Source organism: Monodon monoceros, unplaced genomic scaffold, assembly GCF_005190385.1.
Source record: "Monodon monoceros isolate NGI ecotype Baffin Bay Population unplaced genomic scaffold, NGI_Narwhal_1 Super_Scaffold_7, whole genome shotgun sequence".
NCBI classification, from domain to species: domain Eukaryota; kingdom Metazoa; phylum Chordata; class Mammalia; order Artiodactyla; family Monodontidae; genus Monodon; species Monodon monoceros.
This window is the reverse complement of record NW_021703784.1, coordinates 38,489,535-38,511,319: the sequence shown is the minus strand read 5'-3', so window position 1 is coordinate 38,511,319 and position 21,785 is coordinate 38,489,535. Positions and strand designations below refer to the sequence as shown.

At 39.6% G+C, this 21,785-nt stretch overlaps 1 protein-coding gene across 2 annotated transcripts in view; it reads left to right on the top strand.

Annotated features, from left to right (window-relative positions):
- The window catches only part of HEPHL1 (hephaestin like 1), a 93,761-nt gene that overhangs the window by 37,001 nt on the left and 34,975 nt on the right, over positions 1 to 21,785 (top strand). For both annotated transcript variants that reach the window (XM_029208575.1, XM_029208574.1), the window contains exons 6-10: positions 1,918 to 2,086; positions 10,816 to 10,955; positions 11,100 to 11,231; positions 12,820 to 13,031; positions 16,214 to 16,364. In XM_029208575.1, coding sequence (XP_029064408.1) covers positions 1,918 to 2,086; positions 10,816 to 10,955; positions 11,100 to 11,231; positions 12,820 to 13,031; positions 16,214 to 16,364 — 804 coding nt within the window. The remainder of the gene's footprint in view (positions 1 to 1,917; positions 2,087 to 10,815; positions 10,956 to 11,099; positions 11,232 to 12,819; positions 13,032 to 16,213; positions 16,365 to 21,785) is intronic.

Sequence of the window (21,785 nt, the reverse complement as noted above, 5' to 3'; positions counted from 1 at the left end):
GAATGGCAAGACTAAGGATTGTCTAGAAGGCAAGAGTAAGTCCTTCTAGATCCTTAGGCACACTAGTGACATAATCAGTGCAGTGGTTTAGGAAGATAAATATGATGTCTGTGTGCAGAAAGGACACAATGGAGAGACTCTGGCTACTGGATGCCAGTTAAGAAGCATTGGCAACATTAGAGTTATGACATATTAAAAGTTTGGCCTAACATGGTAAAAACAAGAATATAAAAAGAAAATGTGTCAACGGGATAAACATAGAAGAAATAGTGTGTGATTCCGCTTGGATACTGACTAACTACACACAGTCACTATGAGGTCAGGGAATCAGCTCTTCAGGGCTGCTTTCATAACACATTTTTGTTCCCAAAAGCCTTAAGCAAACCTCACATTTGTCCACTGGGTTATTCCAGTTAAATTCAATTCAGCAAATGTTGAGCTGCTCAGTTAATATGTATAAGACACTCTCCTGGGAAGACAAAGATGGACAAGACAAAGTTACTATTCTTCCCTGCTCCTACCCCCAGCTTTATTGAGGTATAATTGACAAATAGGATTTGTATATATTTAAGACGTACAACTTGACGTTTTGCTATACTTGTAAGGTGTGATTACCTTACACTCAAGCAATTAATATATCTATTACCTCACGTAGTTAAACATTTTTGTTGTGATGGTGGTGAGAACACTTGAGAGCTCAAAGAGTACAGAGTTTCAGTTATGCAAGATGAATGGGTTCTGGAGATCTAATATACCCCATGGTGACTACAGTCAACAATACTGTGTGGTATACCTGAAACTCCCTAAAAGGGTAAATCCTAAGTGTTCTCCACACACGATCCCTAAATCTGAGAAGAAACTAATCAAGGCATTAGCAGCGATTTGAGATTAGTAGGATTGCTAAATGTGGCCAGTAGTTGTGGACATAAGCTGGAATATGTTACTGAAATACAATGTTTCCTAAATTGTCCATAGCCTCCGAAAAAAATGTTTAAAAATTAGAAGATACGTATAATTCAATTTTAAAATTAGTAATTACCTCTAGAGATAATGGTGTCACATTTTGATGAATATCCTTCCTATTTTCTAGACCTTAATATATAAATGCTTATGTTATATATAAAATGAAATCAAACTATTAATAGTGCCCTGTAGCTTACTTTTTCCACTTGTTAATATACCAGAAATAAATTTATATGTCAGTGAATATAGATCTACTACATCGTTGTTAATCCTTCCAGTGTCCTTTGTAAGGAGATTACAATTTACTTAACCAACAGTCTTTATTAACACTTATATTTTCCCTATTTTTTGCTAAACACTCATAAACATCAATTTATAGAAATGTTTGTACTTTGTCTGACATTTCCTTGGGAAAACTACTAGATTTAGAATTCCTGGGTTGAAGAGTTTAATTTTTTTTAAGCTATGGACATATATTGCCGAATTCTCCTTTAGAAATTGTTACTCTTCACTCATAGTGTGTAAGCATTCCCCTTTCCCTGTTCATCTGACAACACTAATAATTACTAGTCTTTCTAGTCTTTACCGATCTCATAAATGAACAACAGTATCACTTGAATACTATTAAGGTTGAACTTTTCTTTTTTCTTCATTTGTTCATGGGTCAGTAGTATTTCTTCTGTGAATAACCTATAAATGTCCCTTGCACATTTTCTATTGGGATATTTACTTTTTTCTTTCTTATTTATCAAAGGTATTTACATATTAATCTTTTGTCATATGTGCTAAAATATCCCCTACCCACTGTTTATTTTTTACTTTTAACTTTGTTTACGGTCCTGTTTTCCATACAAAAGTTTTAAATGTTCATGAAGTCAAATCTATCATTCTTTTCCTGTATGATTTCTTTTGGAGCATTTATACCTTGGCTCATGGTTTTCTTCTCTTCTGCAGCTGGCATGCTGGGGCAATACAATGTTGGTAACTGCAAAGGTGGTATTTTTCACCCCAAGATGAAGGGTCAACAGAGGCACTATTTTATAGCAGCTGAAAAAATTCTTTGGGATTATGGTCCTCAAGGCTATAACAAATTCAGTGGTCTTCCCCTAAATGCCTCTGGCAGGTAAGCTCTCTTTGCTGGTGTTGCTAAGTCTCTCATAAGAGAGGCATCTATTAGGCTTTTCGTTGTGATCTCATTTGTAGGCGAGGCACTGCCCTTATGAGTATATACTGCATAGATAGCATAATGGCTTCACTTAAGGAGCTCTGAGCCCTGTAATGTGTACAGCTGAGACATGGAGGAGTATTTATTACTTCGTGATTTGCTGGCTAAATCAAAGCACTAGATTCATTCATTCATCAAACATTTTATGAGCATCTGCTGTGTGCAAGCTGCAGCGTTAAATGCCATGAGAAATACTAAGCTGACAGAGAAGAGAGTAAGGTGCTTGCACATATGAAGCAGACAGTTTTGAAAAGGGAATATGGCAGGACTCTCTCTTTTTGTTTTATTTTGTTTTGGCCACCATGCAGCATGTGGGATCTTAGTTCCATGACCAGGGGTCCAACCCGTGCCTCCTGCATGGAAACACAGGGTCTTAACTACTGGACCACCAGGGAAGTCCCAGCAGGACTCTCTTTCATTGGAGATGAACTAGTCAAGGAAGGTTAACCTTTTTGGCTCAAGAACAGCCTGATATAACTTAAGCCCCCACTACACAGAATTCCTTTTTCTCCCTGTCCAGTATAATGCCATTTTTTCCTTCAAACTCTAACTCTAATGTCACCTCTTAAGTAAAGCCTCCCCTGACACCTGAATAATTTTCTCTTGGCTCCCGCAGCATATACTAATTTTTCAAATTGAATCGAACAATTCATTAAGTGGATGCAGACTCCTGTGACTTCTTATTGTAGAATCATATGCAAAGATGTCTGTGAAAGCATTATAAAATGTACAGTGTGATACCAACAAGTATTGCTATTATCCTATAATCCTTTTTTTTTAACATCTTTATTGGCATATAATTGCTTTACAGTGGTGTGTTAGTTTCTGCTTTATAACAAAGTGAATCTGCTATACATATATCCCCATATCTCCTCCCTCTTGTGTCTCCCTCCCACCCTCCCTATCCCACTCCTCCAGGTGGTCACAAAGCACCGAGCTGATCTCCCTGTGCTATGTGGCTGCTTCCCACTAGCTATCTATTTTACATTTGGTAGTGTATATATGTCCATGCCACTCTCTCACTTCGTCCCAGCTTACCCTTCCACCCCCATGTCCTCAAGTCCATTCTCTACGTCCACGTCCTTATTCCTGTCCTGCCCCTAGGTTCTTCATAACCTTTTTTTTTTCTTTTTTTAGATCCCATATATATGTGTTAGCATACGGTATTTGTTTTTCTCTTTTTGACTTACTTCACTGTGTATGACAGCCTCTAGGTCCATCCACCTCACTACAAATAACTCAATTTCGTTTCTTTTTATGGCTCAGTAATATTCCATTGTATATATAAGCCACATCTTCTTTATCCATTCATCTGTTGATGGACACATAGGTTGCTTCCACATCCTGACTATTGTAAATAGAGCTGCAATGAACACTGTGGTACATGACTCTTTGGGAATTATGGTTATCTCAGGGTATATGCCCAGTAGTGGGACTGCAGGGTCGTATGGTAGTTCTATTTTAGTTTTTTAAGGAACCTTCATACTGTTCTCCATAATGGCTCTATCAACTTACATTACCGCCAACAGTGCAACAGGGCTCCCTTTTCTCCACACCCTTTCCAGCATTTATTGTTTGTAGATTTTTTGATGATGGCCATTCTGACTGGTGTGAGGTGATACCTCATTGTAGTTCTGATTTGCATTTCTCTAATGACTAGTGATGTTGAGCAACCTTTCATGTGTTTGTTGGCAATCTGTATATCTTCTTTGGAGGAATGTCTATTTAGGTCTTCTGCCCATTTTTGATTGGGTTGTTTGTTTTTATTGATATTGAGCTGCATGAGCTGCTTGCAAATTTTGGAGATTAATCATTTGTCAATTGCTTCATTTGCAAATGTTTTCTCCCATTTTGAGGGTTGCCTTTTATCTTGTTTATGGTTTCCTTTGCTGTGCAAAAGCTATTAAGTTTCATTAGGTCCCATTTGTTTATTTTTGTTTTTATTTCCATTTCTCTAGGAGGTGGGTGAAAAAGGATCTTGCTGTGATTTATGTCATAGAGTATTCTGCTTATGTTTTCCGCTAAGAGTGTCTGGCCTTACACTTAGGTCTTTAACTCATTTTGAGTTTATTTTTGTGTATGGTGTTAGGGAGTGTTCTAATTTCATTCTTTTACATGTAGCTGTCTAGTTTTTCCAGCACCACTTATTGAAGAGGCTGTCTTTTCTCCATTGTATGTTTATGCCTCCTTTATCAAAAATAAGGTGACCAGATGTGCATGGTTTATCTCTGAGCTTTCTATACTGTTCCATTGATGTATATTTCTGTTTTTGTGCCAGTACCAGACTGTCTTGATTACTGTAGCTTTGTAGTATAGTCTGAAATCAGGGAGCCTGATTCCTCCAGCTCCATTTTACTTTCTCAAGATTGCTTTGGCTATTTGGGGTCTTTTGTGTTTCCATACATATTGTGAAATTTTTTGTTCTAGTTCTAATCCAAGAACATGGTATATCTCTCCATCTGTTTGTATCATCTTTAATTTCTTTCATCAGTGTCTTATGGTTTTCTGCATACAGGTCTTTTGTCTCCTTAGGTAGGTTTATTCCTAGGTATTTTATTCTTTTTGTTCCAATGGTAAATGGGAGTCTTTCCTTAATTTCTCTTTCAGATTTTTCATCATTAGTATGTAGGAATGCAAGAAATTTCTGTGCATTAATTTTGTATCCTGCTACTTTACCAAAATCATTGATTAGCTCTAGTAGTTTTCTGGTAACATCTTTAGGATTCTCTATGTATAGTATCATGTCATCTGCAAACAGTGACAGCTTTACTTCTTCCTTTTCGATTTGGATTCCTTTTATTTATTTTAATTCTCTGATTGCTGTGGCTAAAACTTCCAAAACTATGTTGAATAATAGTGGTAAGACTGGGCAGCCTTGCCTTGTTCCTGATCTTAGTGGAAATGCTTTCAGTTTTTCACCATTGAGAACGATGTTGGCTGTGGGTTTGTCATATATGGCCTTTATTATGTTGAGGTAAGTTCCCTCTATGCCTACTTTCTGGAGGGTTTTTATCATAAATGGATGTTGAATTTTGTCAAAAGCTTTTTCTGCATCTATTGAGATGATCATATGGTTTTTCTCCTTCAATTTGTTAATATGGCGTATCAGATTGATTGATTTGCGCATATTGAAGAATCCTTGCATTTCTGGTATAAACCCCAGTTGATCATGGTGTATAATCCTTTTAATGTGCTTTTGGATTCTGTTTGCTAGTATTTTGTTGAGGAGTTTTGCATATGTGTTCATATCAGTGATATTGGCCTGTAGTTTTCTCTCTTTGTGAGATTTTGTCTGGCTTTGGTATCAGGCTGATGGTGGTCTCGTAGAATGAGTTTGGGAGTGTTCCTCCCTCTGCTATATTTTGGAAGAGTTTGAGAAGGATAGGTGTTAGCTCTTCTCTAAATGTTTGATAGAATTCGCCTGTGAAGCCATCTGGTCCTGGGCTTTTGTTTGTTGGAAGATTTTTAATCCCAGTCTCAAATTCAGTGCTTGTGATTTGTCTGTTTATATTTTCTATTTCTTCCTGGTTTAGTCTCAGAAGGTTGTGCTTTTCTAAGTATTTGTCCATTTCTTCCAGTTTGTCCATTTTATTGGCATAGAGTTGCCTGTAGTAATCTCTAATGATCCTTTGTATTTCTGCAGTGTCAGTTGTTACTTCTCCTTTTTCTTTTCTAATTCTATTGATTTGAGTCTTCTCTCTTTTTTTCTTGATGAGTCTGGTGAATGGTTTATCAATTTTGTTTATCTTCTCAAAGAACCAGCTTTTAGTTTTATTGATCTTTGCTATTGTTTCCTACATTTCTTTTTCATTTATTTCTGCTCTGATCTTTATGATGCCTTTCCTTCTGCTAACTTTGGGGTTTTTTGTTCTTTCTCTAATTGCTTTATGTGTAAGGTTGGGTTGTCTATTTGAGATGTTTCTTGTTTCTTCATGTAGGATTGTATCGCTATAATCTTCCCTCTTAGAACTGCTTTTGCTGCATCCCATAGATTTTAGGTCGTCGTGTTTTCATTGTCCTTTGTTTCTAGGTACTTTTTGATTTCTTCAGTGATCTCTTGGTTATTAAGTAGTGTACTGTTTAGCCTCCATGTATTTGTATTTTTTACAGATTTTTTCCTGTAATTGATATTTAGTCTCATAGCGTTGTGGTCAGAAAAGATACTTGATATGATTTCAATTTTCTTAAATTTACCAAGGCTTGATTTGTGACCCAAGATATGATCTATCCTGGAGAATGTTCCATGAGCACGTGAGAAGAAGGTGTATTCTGTTGTTTTTGGATGGAATGTCCTATAAATATTAATTAAGTCCATCTTGTTTAATGTATCATTTAAAGCTTGTGTTTCCTTCTTTATTTTCATTTTGGATGATGTGTCCATTGGTGAAAGTGGGGTGTTAAAGTCTCCTGCGATAATTGTGTTACTGTTGATTTCCCCTTTTATGGCTGTTAGCCTTTGCCTTATGTATTGAGGTTCTCCTATGTTGGGTGCATAAATATTTACAATTGTTATATCTTCTTCTTGGATCGATCCCTTGATCATTATGTAGTGTCCTTCTTTGTCTCTTGTAATAGTCTTTATTTTAAAGTCTATTTTGTCTGATATGAGACTTGCTACTCCAGCTTTCTTTTGATTTCCATTTGCATGGAATATCTTTTTCCATCCCCTCACTTTCAGTCTGTATGTGTCCCTGGGTCTGAAGTGGGTCTCTTTTAGACAGCATATATATGGGTCTTGTTTTTATATCCATTCAGCCAGTCTATGTCTTTTGGTGGGAACAGTTAACCCATTTACATTTAAGGTAGTCATCGATATGTATGTTCCTATTACCATTTTCTTAATTGTTTTGGGTTTGTTATTGTAGGTCTTTTCCTTCTCTTGTGTTTCCTGCCTAGAGAAGTTCCTTTAGCATTTGTTATAAAGCTGGTTTGGTAGTGCTGAATTCTCTTAGCTTTTGCTTGTCTGTAAAGTTTTTAATTTCTCCATTGAATCTGAATGAGATCCTTGCTGGGTAGAGTAAACTTGGTTGTAGGTTTTTCCCTTTCATCACTTTAAATATGTCCTGCCACTCCCTTCTGGCTTGCAGTGTTTCTGCTGGAAGATCAGCTGTTGACCTTATGGGGATTCCCTTGTATGTTATCTGTTGTTTTTCCCTTGCTGCTTTTAATATTTTTTCTTTGTATTTAATTTTCGATAGTTTGATTAATATGTGTCTTCACATGTTTCTCCTTGGATTTATCCTGTATGGGACTCTCTGCACTTCTTGGACTTGATTAACTATTTCTTTCCCATATTAGGGAAGTTGTCAGCTATAATCTCTTCAAATATTTTCTCAGTCCCTTTCTCTTCTCTTCTTCTTCTGCGAGCCCTATAATTCGAATGTTGGTGTGTTTAATGTTGTCCCAGAGGTCTCTGAGACTGTCCTGACTTCTTTTCATTCTTTTTTCTTTATTCTGCTCTGCAGTAGTTATTTCCACTATTTTATCTTCCGGGTCACTTGTCTGTTCTTCTGCCTCAGTTATTCTGCTATTGATTCCTTCTAGAGAATTTTAATTTTGTTTGTTGTGTTGTTCATCATTGTTTGTTTGGTCTTTAGTTTTTCTAGGTCCTTGTTAAACGTTTCTTGTATTTTCTCCTTTCTATTTCCAAGATTTTGGATTATCTTTGCTCTCATTACTCTGAATTCTTTTTCAGGTAGACTGCCTATTTCCTCTTCATTTGTTTTGTCTGGTGGGTTTTTACCTTGCTCCTTTACCTGCTGTGTGTTTCTCTGTCTTCTCATTTTGCTTGACTAACTGTGTTTGGGGTCTCCTTTTCACAGATGTCAAGTTCATAGTTCTCATTGTTTTTGGTGTCTGCTCCCAGTGGCTAAGGTTGGCTCAGTGGGCTGTGTAGGCTTCCTGGTGGAGGGGACTAATGACTGTGTTCTGGAGGATGAGGCTGGATCTTGTCTTTCTGGTGGGCATGACCACGTCTGGTGGTGTGTTTTGGGGTGTCTGTGACCTTAGTATGATTTTAGGCAGCCTCTCTGCTAATGGGTGGGGTTGTGTTCCTGTCTTGCTAGTTGTTTGGCATAGGATGTCCAGCATTGTAGCTTGCTGGTCATTGAGTGTAGCTGGGTCTTAGCATTGAGATGGAGATCTATGAGAGACCTTTTGCCATTTGATATTATGTGGAGCCAGGAGGTCTCTGGTGGACCAATGTCCTGAACTAAGCTCTCCCACCTCAGAGGCACAGGCCTGACACCCGAATGGAGCACCAAGACCCTTTTGGGAAGTCTGAGGTCTTCTGCCAGGATTCAGTAGGTGTTCTGTCGGAGTTGTTCCACATGTAGATGTTTCTGATATATTTGTGGGGAGGAAGGTGATCTCCACGTCTTACTCCTCCGCCATCTTGAAGGTCTCCCCTAAGGTTTCTCTTTAAATTCACTCTTTCCCTCACAATCCAGTAGCATGTATTATTTAATGTTCAAAATTTTCCAAGCTATTACTTCCTCTAAGCTGGGGTTTTTATGAATCAGAAGTGGCTCCTCCACTGTCTTTTTCCCTTTCTGCCAACTGAAGCAGAAGACTCTGAGGGTTTAGAACAGGGCAGTACTCCTCAACATTGTCAAGGTCACCAAAAATGAGGGAAGTATGAGAAATTGTCACAGCCAAGAGGAGCCTATGGAGACATGAAGACTAAATGTAATGCTGTATCCTTGGCTTCCTGCGGCCATCTGGGCCCACATCCCCAGCAAGAATCTATCCTATAATCCTTTTAATGTTTGAGGGAGTGTTTTAAAAATTGTCTTTGTGGTCAATAAGATACCCTTTGTTTCTTTCACTGTAAATTTCATTCATTCCTTCATTCTTCCACCAAACCAATGCACTTGAGGCTTGCCTAAATAATTTGTGTGGACCATATACGAAAAACTCTTTGATATGAACATTCTCTATTGACCAGTATTTCTCCGTAAACAAAATAATGAAAATTAACATTGAAAATTATTTCTTAGAAGCCTTCCAGAATTCAGAAGCTCCTTATAAAATATGAAATATTAAGCTATATTCAATCAATATTTAATGTAGTATGTGACAGCACAATGTACTAAGTGACATAAGGGATCCAGGGAGGTCTAAGACAATGTTCCCAGTCTCAGGTAGAGAAAGATGCTGAATGCACAGGAGAAGACAAGTGATTTTGCAAGTTACAAATAAGATTTAGATGAGTTGTCCAGACAGTGAGTTCTCTGCACATTCAGAGAGAGCTACGATAACCAGAAAGACTTCACAGAGGAAGTGGAACTTAAGTAGGGTCTTAAAGAATGGTAGAATTTATATAAGTGAATTGTAAAGAGAGGGAAATTTTAGATGCAGGGGTTAATGCAAAGCATCTGCCATAAAGCAGAGTGATTAGATCAGAGAGTGAATGCCTGGTGTGGAGGATTTGCATGGGGAACGGGCACTCACATAGAGCAATGCAGAGAGAATTGGGGTAAACTGGATATCCATTGCAGAGGTCCTCCAATCATTTGAACTTTACTTGATTGGCAATTGGAAGCAACTGAAGATTTTGGAGCAAGTAAAATGACAATAAAAATTACTATTTTGAAGATTAATGTAGTAGTAGTGTGTATGCTGAGAAAAAAATTGAATGTATGGACACCAAGGGGGGAAAGCTGCGGGGGGCGGGGGTGGGATGAATTGGGAGATTGGGACTGATATATATACACTAATATGTATAAAATAGATAGCTAATAAGAACCTGCTATATAAAAAAAATTCCAGAAAATGCAATTTTAAAAAAGGTAAAAAAAAAAAAAAAAAGAGTGAGCCAATGTGAGATAGAGGATGCTGCGTGCACAGTTAGGAGGTTTATGTAATGGTCCAAGCACAAGGTGAGGAGGACATGCATGTACTGGGGTTGTGACCGGGGGAAGAAAGGAAAGGAAAAGATGGAGAAATGAAGGTGAAGAAAAGGAAGGGTGCAAAATAAAAGGTTGCAAAGTCAGGAGGAACAGGATAAGGAGTTGAGGCAGAAAAAGAAGACAAAGCCTGCACATCTGCAAGAGTGATGGCATGATTGACAGAAATAGAATAGAGATAGTACTAATTGGATGTTATATCATCGTATTTCACAACTTTTAAATTTGGTATTTCATGGATATAGTTTGTATGGTAATTCCATTGATTAAATTATTTGATTAACTAGACGCTCCATTCCTTAATCATGCCAGATATCAGAGCATACTCTATGCAGCGTCTATTCGTATTGACATCAGCAAGAGATAGAGGGATGCTTATTCTGCAGAGAAACCAGTTAGCTCTTGGTTACTTTGTAGGACACCATTCTGGGACACCAATATTGATAATGAAGGAGTTTGCCTGTGCCTTCTTCAGTTGCTTGGACCTCTGGGGAAGAAAGTACAATGTCTAAGAGAGGAATGAGCTTGAGCATCAAACAGCTTCTGAAGACTTTTAAGGCTGGTTGACTATTCCTGGGAACTTTGTTGAAGACTGTGCTATCTTTTCCGGAGATAAGGGTGGATAAATGGGCTAAAGGCAATACAATAAAGCTCCATAATTAAGGCACTTGGTGGATATGCAGAGGTGTAATCTCAGCTAACTTCCTATTCTTTCCACAGTGACTCTGAGCTCTACTTCACACAAGGGGACAACAGAATAGGAGGAAAATATTGGAAGGCTCAGTATATAGAGTATGTTGATGCAACTTTTACTCGAAGAAAAAGACTCTCTGAGGCAGAAGCCCACCTTGGAATTCTTGGTACAGTGAAACCATCTGTCATGTTTTGAACAGGGGAAATGTTTTAGTAGGACATGCACACCTAACATGGAATGACTCTTCTCCTGCTCCTATCCACTTCTCTCTTTTCATCCTCTTACCTCTCCTTCTCTTAATATTTCTCAGGTCCCATCATCAAGGCAGAGGTGGGTGATACTCTGTTAGTGACCTTTGCTAACAAAGCCGACAAGGTCTACAGTATTTTGCCTCATGGTGTGATCTATGACAAGGCCTCTGATGCAGCCCCAAATGTAGATGGTAAGTCCCAGTCTCAGCCTTGGTAGGAAACAGGATGAGTGAGCGAAGGACTTAGAACTGGACAGACCTGGTTCAAATCCTGGTCCCTTTCCTTACCAGCCCTGTGGGCTTGAGCAGCTATTTCAACTTCCTGAACCTTATTCTTCTCACCTATCAAATGCAGATAATGACACTCACCTCATAGGGCTTTGGGAAAGGATGGAGAGAATTTAGGACAGGGCCTGGCCCACAGTAGGTACTTAGGAAGTGTTAATGCCTTTCCTTTTCCCTCAGTAATGTAATAAATCTCAAAGTGATCTACTTTCACAGTCACCCCCACTTCTCTAAGATGGAGAGCTTTTCTGCTGCATTTGGATGGGATCTGTGGCTGAAGGCTGAAAGGGAACTCTGATTTCCAATGTTTTGTTGAAATCAAAATCTTACACGTGGTCTTTGCTTTGTCTCTATCGACAAATATTTATTTAAAACCAGTATTATGTGCTTACCATCATACACGGCCTCTCCCAATCACAGAGTATGTAGCACAGGCTCTCTACATGTAATAAAGGCAGCTTCTACCCAGTGGCTGCAGGAATTATCCTTCCATTCATTATACTGCTTTTGGGAAACTCCTGGTCACATTGGAAGCCTTCCCCATCACTATAACAGACATCATGACTCCTGGGATACTTACGTCTTCATGCCCAAGTATGAGGCCAGTCACAGTCCAGAGCAGGTGATGGGGAGGGGACAGAGAAGGAAGGAATGGAGGGAGTATTCCCCCTCTCTACACCCACCCTCTCCTCCCCCTGCTGCAGCAACATTTCCTGTGCCTGCAGTCTCTTCCTTGGTCAAAATGCTCACAATGACTTTTGTGTGTGTGCAGGAAGAACACTAGTGACAGCGCAAATGTCCACATTTTCTATTGTTTAACTCAGAAAACTTACTGGGCACCTTTTTGCCAAGCTCTGGACAAGATACAGAAACTCTCTGGCCCCAGTCTAGTTGGAGAGATTCAATGTGTTCATCTGGCAATATAATGTGAGGGCTAAGTGCAAAGTCTTTGGAATAAGACAGCCCTGAATTTGAATCCCAGACCTGCCATTTATCAGCTTTGTTACCCTGGGCCTTCGCTTACCTCCTCTAACTTGTAGTTATTTGGGTTATTCCTAGTTCAACCTTCTAGATTTCAAACTCTTTAAAGATAGGTCTCTTGTTTAACTTATTGGGGTATTCTCTGCAAGGCCAAGTATAATATATTCCACATGGAAGGTACTCAATGATATTTTATGAATTTACATTTATATATTAATATATAAATGGGCAATTATCGCTCTTCTAACATTTGCTAACCTGGTGATTGAGTAAGAAGTAGTATCTGTGAAGATCTTAAATGTAATCTGTGAAGAAGATAATCCTTTGATATAAGCTTCTATCTCATGAAACAGCAGATTGTGGCAGTGGCTTCCCTGGTAGGATACAGTGAAAATAACTGTCCTTCCACAAAGTACATCATCAGAGAGAGACATACCAGGGCTGGAAGACCCAGTGTGACAAGTTTAGTGTTCTTGGCTGTTGCTTTGAATAACTGTTTCATTTATCTCCTCAGGATTTCTGAAGCCAGGGGCACACGTTAAGCCAGGTGAAACTTTCACATACAGGTGGACGGTGCCTGAAAGCTTAAGCCCAACAGCTGATGATCCCCCCTGTCTGACCTATCTTTACTTCTCAGCTGTTGAGCCAATCAAGGACACCAGCTCTGGCCTTGTAGGGCCTTTGCTAGTCTGTAAAAAGGGCATTCTCAATGCTGATGGGACACAGGTAGGCCATCAAAGGTCACCAAGTTCTTCTCAGGGTTGTATTTGAGAGAGATCAGTAATATGGCTAGAGAGTAAATATTAATAGAGTCAGTTACAAAAAGTGATTTTTCCTCATTGCTCGTGAAATTGACTTCTACGAAATGAGGATTTTATTTTATTTTGTTTTTCCTAAATTTAACATCTGAATTTTAATTTAAGGTAATTTTAATGTAATTAAAATTTTAATTTTCAGATCTGAAATGTAAATTTAAGATCTGAAAGTTACATATGCCCACCTAGAAAACCAGGATTTCTGCTTGTTGTGGCTGGAATTTGGTGGGTCTCTTTCCCTGTGCATTGCTTTCATTCTAGAAGCTTCAGAGATCTATATGAAATGCAAATTGGGGTCTTTTGGGGGGGCAAGTTTTCTCAAACTTGGCCACACATTGGAATCACCTGGGGACCTTGTAAACATCCTTTATTCAGGTGTTCCAGACCAATTAAATCAGAATCTCCAGGTGACTCCAATGTGCAGCCAAGTTTGAGAACCCCTGTAGCTCACCACTATAATCTGGAAATTAGTCACTATGACCAAAGGAACTAGAAAGCAAGTAGATTGTTTCTTGCAAGTCCCAACTTAGAAGTTTCGATTAAGCCACACTGATTAGTGTGGCAAAGCATAGCATTTCAAGCTATGTCTGCATGATATTAAACACATTGATGGAAAAAGGAAAAGCCAGCCATTTAACCATTTTAAATTACTTTACCAAGCAGAAACAGCAAGCTATTTATGTAAGTCGTATATTTTGTAATATTTGGCATTAATCCTAGCTCTGTAGAGAAAAAGAACCATTAGGACGTATATATAGATAGAAGGAAAACTATTATAAGGAGTTGGCTCACGTGACTATGGAGGATGACAAGTTTCAAGATCTGCAGGGTGAGTCACAGAAAGAGACCCAGGAGACCCAAAAGGCCAGCAGGCTCAAGACCCAGGAGGAGCCTGTGTTTGAGTTTGAGTCCAAGGGCAGGAAAAAGCTGTTGTTCCAGTTCAAAGGCAGGAGGAATCCCCATTTACTTGTGAGGGGGTCAGACTTTTTGTTGTTGTGCTAAGGCCTTCAACTGATTGGATGAGGCCCATGCACATTAAGGAGGGCAATCTGCTTTACTCAGTCTACTGAATCAAATGTTAATCTCATCCAAGCACACCCTCATGGAAACAGCTAGAATAAGGTTTGACCAAATATCTGGGCACCCTATAGCCCAGTCAAGTTGGCACATAAAATTAAACATTACACAGGGTCCTATCACTTACCTTCTAACCTCCTGGGCTAATATTCCACTTTTATAGACACAGTTACATTCCAAATAACTCTCAGATGATGAGATTCTTCAAGTGAACTCCTTTCAATGGTTCCTTCTCATCTTGTGGACAATTGCAATCACAGTTCATAACAGTTAACATTGAGTACTTAATATTTGCCAGATGTTGTGTTCAGCGTTTTACCTATAGTATCTAATTTACCTTCCAAAAAAACATGAAGTAGGGACTACTCATATCCTCAGTTTGCAAATGAGGGAATTAGGACTTAGAGAAGACAAGTCATTTGTCCCAGTTTTCACAGCATGTAAGCAGAATGGCACTAGAACCTAAGATCTTTTAAAATATGTTTGACCCCTTGTGCGCCCCCCCTCGTTTTTTATATTGTATTTTGAAAAATTTTAAGCCTATATTGTTTCTTTCCATAGCCAATGATCTTAAATTATTGCTTTCTAAAACACCATGTGATAAAAGCAGTAAGTGTACATAAGGTATAGTAAGAACATAAAGCAAAGAATACCCTTATCTTCAATGAAGAGTTAAAGCTTCACGGGGGTGGGACAGCTAAGCTGACCCTTGAAGTTGGATTACAGTGGGAGACCATCAAAGTTGAGGGGGTACATGCATAAAGGACAGAGGCTTGCTGTACCTAGCAAGTTCAGATTGCTGCAAGGATCTTGGCCTTACTTCAGTCCAAGTGCCAGGAGGGAAGGGCTGAGAGATGAGGCTGAACAGGTAGACAGGGACTGATCACTGTGAGTTTAGATTGTATTCTCCAGATTAAGTAGAGAGATATGATCAGATGGCACTGCTGAGGATCCCTCTGGAGCAGGCAGCAGGATGAAGGGTAGATTGGAAGGGAGCACATTAGAGAAGGGAAGATGGTTGAGGGACAGAAAATACAGTTACCTCTCTGGTTCGGCTTTAAAGAAAAGTAGATTTCAGCAGTTCAAGATGTTGTTTGGTCAGACATGCTCAAAAAAGATGGATTAGGAATATACACAGTGGGAGGTAACCCCTGAATATCAACTCAAATTAACATAACATAGCAAAGTCCATGGATTACATGAATTCATTATTTCACTCAAAAACACCTATTGAGTGCCTACTTTTCCAGTCATTTTTGTTGGAGCTGGGGATACAGAGAGGGACCCAAAACTTCCCTACTCTCACAAAATCCACATTGCAGTGGGGCAACATCAGAAAATATAAGTGCATAAATAAAATATAGTTTCAGGTGGAGATAAGTGCTATGAAGAAAAGTAAAGTGTGGTAAAGTAAAGTGAGTGAGTTTGCAGGCAGGATGGAAGATGAGTGACTGTTTTGTATAGGGTGGTCGGGGAAGGGCACTCTGACGAGGTGATGTTTGTGTAGGGAATGGAACAGAATAAAGGAGTGAGCCAGGCAAGACCTAGGAGAACCTCCTAGACAATGGGAACAGCACACACAAAGGCCCTGAGGCAGGAATGAAGTTGGTGTGTTCACAGAAGAGCAAAAGGCCAGGGTAGCTGGAATAAGTTAGGGGGTGAATACACGGAGATGAGGCCAGAGAGAGAGGCCGAGGCCAGGACTTGGAGTCTAGGGTAAGGAAAATAAGTCAGTGATGATCAGCCTGAAAATAGGAGTACCACAGGGAAGGAAAGCTTCTGAGCAACGACTTATTTCCTCTGAGGAGGTCACATGGACAGGGAGAAGGATATAATGAGGAAGATGATTTTGTTTGGTGTAGAATGAATTTATCAGAATCCTGATTTACAAAATGACCTAGTAAATCTATGGCTGACATTGACCCTAATTTACTTTGTGTTAATTTTGAAAGTGAAGTAGAGCTAAGAAGTCCTCCAAGCTGTACTTTAATACATTCATTTCTTTCTTCTCTGTAGAAAGGAATAGACAAGGAATTTTACCTATTATTCACAGTCTTTGATGAGAATCTGAGCAGGTATCTTGATGAAAATATTCAGAAATTTACCTGGCGTCCCTTCAGTGTTGACAAGGAGGACAAAGAGTTTGTGAAGTCCAACCGAATGCATGGTATGAAAATTGTTTTTCCCTCCTGTAAAGAAAGTCATAATTGCATTTGAAGTGAAAATGTTTGGAATGCTTTATCTTAAGTTTGGTTTCTTGGGTATTGTTCTTGGTCATGAGTAAAATATTTCGTGGCTTCAGACGCACAAGGTATGGTGAAACCTCCCTGTCTCTAGAGATGTGAAACTTAATTAATACTTCTAAAGCCTTAGATAAAGCAATACAAAATTTGAACTAGCAAAGATCACAGTACATCATAAGTGTAGAAAATTACTGACAAAATGCCCTCCCTTGGGTTTGCAATAATGTCATTAAGTCTGATAATCCAGCTGTTAGTTGGAGATAATTATTATCCAGCAAGGCATCTCTTACCAAGTTGTATGTATAACTATCTAAAGTGTTAATTTGTAAAACATTAGCCATTCCTATCCAAGATCTTCATGTAGGAGAAATTAGTTAATTATCCTTCTCTGTCTCTTTTATATCAGTTGTTAACAATAGCAAACCCACATTGTAATTGGTGTAACATGGGATTCTTGTTAGTCTTGGAGAGATTACCCAAGGTGGCAGAGTAATGCACAAGAGTCCAAACTCAAATGGCCACCAGAATGTGGAGTCAACAAAAATGCCTAGAGGGAAGAGATCAAGGTGGTGGAGTAGGAGAATGTGGAACTCATCTCCTCCCACAAACACATCAAAAACACATCTACAGGATACAGAGGAAGATGACAGAAGAGTAAGACGTGGAGATCACCTTCCTCCCCACAGATACATCAGAAATACATCTACACGTGGAACAACTCCTACAGACACCTACTGAATCCTGGCAGAAGACCTCGGACCTCCCAAAAGGCAAGAAACTCCCCACATACCTGGGTAGGGCAAAAGAAAAAAGAAAAAACACAGACAAAAGAATAGGGATGGGACCTGCTCCAGTGGGAGGGAGCTGTGAAGGAGGAAAGGTTTCCACACACTAGGAAGCCCCCCCGGGCAGAGACTGCGGGTGGCAGAGGGGGGAAGCTTCAGAGCCACGGAGGAGAGCGCAGCAACAGGGGTGCGGAGGGCAAAGCGGAGAGATTCCTGCACAGAAGATCGGTGCGGGCCAGCACTCACCAGCCCAAGAGGCTTGTCTGCTCACCTGCCGGGACGGACGGGGGCTGGGAGCAGACGCTCAGGCTTCGGAGGACAGATCCCAGGGAGAGGACTGGGGTTGGCTACGTGAACACACCCTGAAGGGGCTAATGCGCCACAGCTAGCCGGGAGGGAGTCCAGGAAAAAGTCTGGAGCTGCCAAAGACACAGGAGAATTTTTCTTCCCTCTTTGTTTCCTGTTGCGCGAAGAGAGAGGATTAAGAGCGCTGCTTAAAGGAGCTCCAGAGATGGGCGCGAGCCGCGGCTAACAGCGTGGACCCCAGAGACGGGCATCAGACGCTAAGGCTGCTGCTGCTGCCACCAAGAAGTGTGTGTGCGAGCACAGGGCACTATACACAACTCCCCTCCCAGGAGCCTGTGCAGCCCGCCACTGCCAGAGTCCCGTGATCCAGGGACAACTTCCCCGGGAGAACGCACGGCGCGCCGCAGGCTGGTGCAATGTCATGCTGGCCTCTGCTGCTGCAGGCTTGTCCCACACTCCGTCCCCCTCTGTCCCCCTGGCCTGAGCGAGCCAGAGCCCCCCAATCAGCTGCTCCTTTAACCCCATCCTGAGCGAAGAACAGATGCCCTCAGGCAACCTACACGCAGAGGCAGGTCCAAATCCAAAGCTGAACTCCAGGAGCTGTGCGAACAAAGAAGAGAAAGGGAAATCTCTCCCAGCAGCCTCAGGAGCAGCAGATTAAATCTCCACAATCAATTTGATGTACCCTGCATCTGTGGAATACCTGAATAGACAACGAAACATCCCAAATTGAGGAGGTGGACTTTAGGAGCAATGAAATATATATGTATTTTTTCCTTTTTCTCCTTCTGTGAGTGTGTTTGTGTATGTTTCTGTGTGTGATTTTGTCTGTATAGCTTTGCTTTTACCATTTCTCCTAGGGTTCTGTCTGTCCGTCTTTTTGGTTTTTTAGTATAGTTTTTAGCACTGGTTATCATTGGTGGACTTGTTTTTGGTTTGGTTGCTCTCTTCTTTCTTTCTTTTTTTAAATTACTTTAAAAAATTATTAATAATAATTTTATATTTTAGTAACTATTTTATTTTACCTTCTTCTTCCTTTCTTTCTTTTTTTTCTCCCTTTTATTCTGAGCCGTGTGGAGGACAGGCTCTTGGTACCCGAGCCAGGTGTTAGGGCTGTGCCTCTGGGGTGGGAGAGCCAAGTTCAGGGCACTGGTTCGCAAGAGACCTCCCAGCTCCACATAATATCAAATGGTGAAAATCTCCCAGAGATCTCCATCTCAATGCCAAGACCCAGCTCCACTCAACAACCAGCAAGCTACAGTGCTGGACACCCTATGCCAAACAACTAACAAGACATGAACACAACCATACCCATTAGCAGAGAGGCTACCTAAAATCATAATAAGCCCACAGACACCCCAAAACACAGCACCAGACGTGGACCTGCCCACCAGAAAGACAAGATCCAGTCTCATTTACCAGAACACAGGCACTAGCCCCCTCCGCCAGGAAGCCTACACAACACAGTGAACCAACTTTAGCCATTGGGGGCAGATACCAAAAACAACGGGAACTACGAACCTGCAGCCTGTGAAAAGGAGACCCCAAACACAGTGAGTTAAGCAAAATGAGAAGAAAGAGAAAGTCAGAGCAGATGAAGGAGCAAGGTAAAAACCCACCAGACCTAACAAATGAAGAGGAAATAGGCAGTCTACCTGAAAAAAATTCAGAATAATGATAGTAAAGATGATCCAAAATCTTGGAAATAGAATGGAGAAAATACAAGAAATGTTTAACAAGGAACTAGAAGAACTAAAGAGCAAACAAACAGTGATGAACAGCACAATAAATGTAATTAAAAATTCTCTAGAAGGGATCAAGAGCAGAATAACTGAGACAGAAGAATGAATAAATGACCTGGAAGATAAAATAGTGGAAATAACTACTGCAGAGCAGAATAAAGAACAAAGAATGAAAAGAGTTGAGAACAGTCTCGGAGACCTCTGGGACAACATTAAATGCACCAACATTCGAATTATAGGAGTCCCAGAAGAAGAAGAGAAAAAGAAAGGGACTGAGAAAATATTTGAAGAGATTATAGTTGAAAACTTCCATAATATGGGAAAGGAAATAGTTAATCAAGTCCGGGAAGCACAGAGAGCCCTATATAGGATAAATCCAAGGAGAAACACACCAAGACACATATTAATCAAACTATCAAAAATTAAATACAAAGAAAAAGTATTAAAAGCAACAAGGGAAAAACAACAAATAACATACAAGGGAATCCCCATAAGGTTAACAGCTGATCGTTCAGCAGAAACTCTGTAAGCCAGAAGGGAGGAGCAGGACATATCTAAAGTGATGAAGGGGGAAAACCTACAACCAAGATTACTCTACCCAACAAGGATCTCATTCAGATTTGACAGAGAAATTAAAACCTGTATAGACAAGCAAAAGCTAAGAGAATTCAGCACCACCAAACCAGCTTTACAACAAATGCTAAAGGAACTTCACCAGGCAGGAAACACAAGAGAAGGAAAAGACCTACAATCACAAACCCAAAACAATTAAGAAAATGGTAATAGGAACATACATATTGATAAACACTTAAATGTAAATGGATTAAGTACTCCAACTGAAAGACATAGACTGGCTGAATGTATACAAAAACAAAACTGGTATATATGCTGTCTACAAGAGACCAACTTCAGACCTAGGGACACATACAGACTGAAAGTGAAGGAATGCAAAAAGATATTCCATGAAAATGGAAATCAGAAGAAAGCTGGGGTAGCAATTCTCATATCAGACAAAATAGACTTTAAAATAAAGACTATTACAAGAGACAAAGAAGGACACTACATAATGATCAAGGGATCGATCCAAGAAGAAGATATAACAATTGTAAATATTTATGCACCCAACATAGAAGAACCTCAATACATAAGGCAAATACTAACAGCCATAAAAGGGGAAATCGACAGTAACACAAGCGTAGTAGGGGACGTTAACACCCCACTTTCACCAATGGACACATCATCCAAAATGAAAATAAAGAAGGAAACACAAGCTTTAAATGATACATTAAACAAGATGGACTTAATTGATATTTATAGAACATTCCATCCAAAAACAACAGAATACACATTTTTCTCAAGTGCTCATGGAACATTCTCCAGGATAGATCATATCTTGGGTCACAAATCAAGCCTTGGTAAATTTAAGAAAATTGAAATCGTATCAAGTATCTTTTCCGACCACAACGCTATGAGACTAGATATCAATTACAGGAAAAAACTGTAAAAAGTACAAACACATGGAGGCTAAACAATACACTGCTTAACAACCAAGAGATCACTGAAGAAATCAAAAAGGAAATCAAAAAATACCTAGAAACAAATGACAATGAAAACACGATGACCCAAAACCTATGGGATGCAGCAAAAGCAGTTCTAACAGGGAAGTTTATAGCAATACAATCATACCGTAAGAAACAGGAAACATCTCAAATAAACAACCTAACCTTGCACCTAAAGCAATTAGAGAAAGAAGAACAAAAAAACCCCAAAGTTAGCAGAAGGAAAGGAATCATAAAGATCAGAGCAGAAATAAATGAAAAAGAAATGAAGGAAACGAGAGCAAAGATCAACAAAACTAAAAGCTGGTTCTTTGAGAAGATAAACAAAATTGATAAACCATTCACCAGACTCATCAAGAAAAAAAGGGAGAAGACTCAAATCAATAGAATTAGAAATGAAAAAGGAGAAGTTATCACAGACACCACAGAAAAACAAAGCATCCTAAGAGACTACTACAAGCAACTCTATGCCAATAAAATGGACAACCTGGAAGAAATGGACAATTTCTTAGAAATGCACAACCTGCCAAGACTGAACCAGGAAGAAATAGAAAATATGAACAGACAAATCACAAGCACTGAAATTGAAACTGTGGGTAAAAATCTTCCAACAAACAAATGCCCAGGACCAGATAACTTCACAGGCGAATTCTATCGAACATTTAGAGAAGAGCTAACATCTATCCTTCTCAAACTCTTCCAAAATATAGCAGAGGGAGGAACACTCCCAAACTCATTCTACAAGGCCACCATCAGCCTGACACCAAAACCAGACAGAGATGTCACAAAGAAAGAAAACTACAGGCCAATATCACTGATGAACATAGATGTAAAACTCCTCAACAAAATACTAGCAAACAGAATTCAACAGCACATTAAAAAGATCATACACCATGATCAAGTGGGGTTTATCCCAGGAATGCAAGACTTCTTCAATATGCTCAAATCAATCA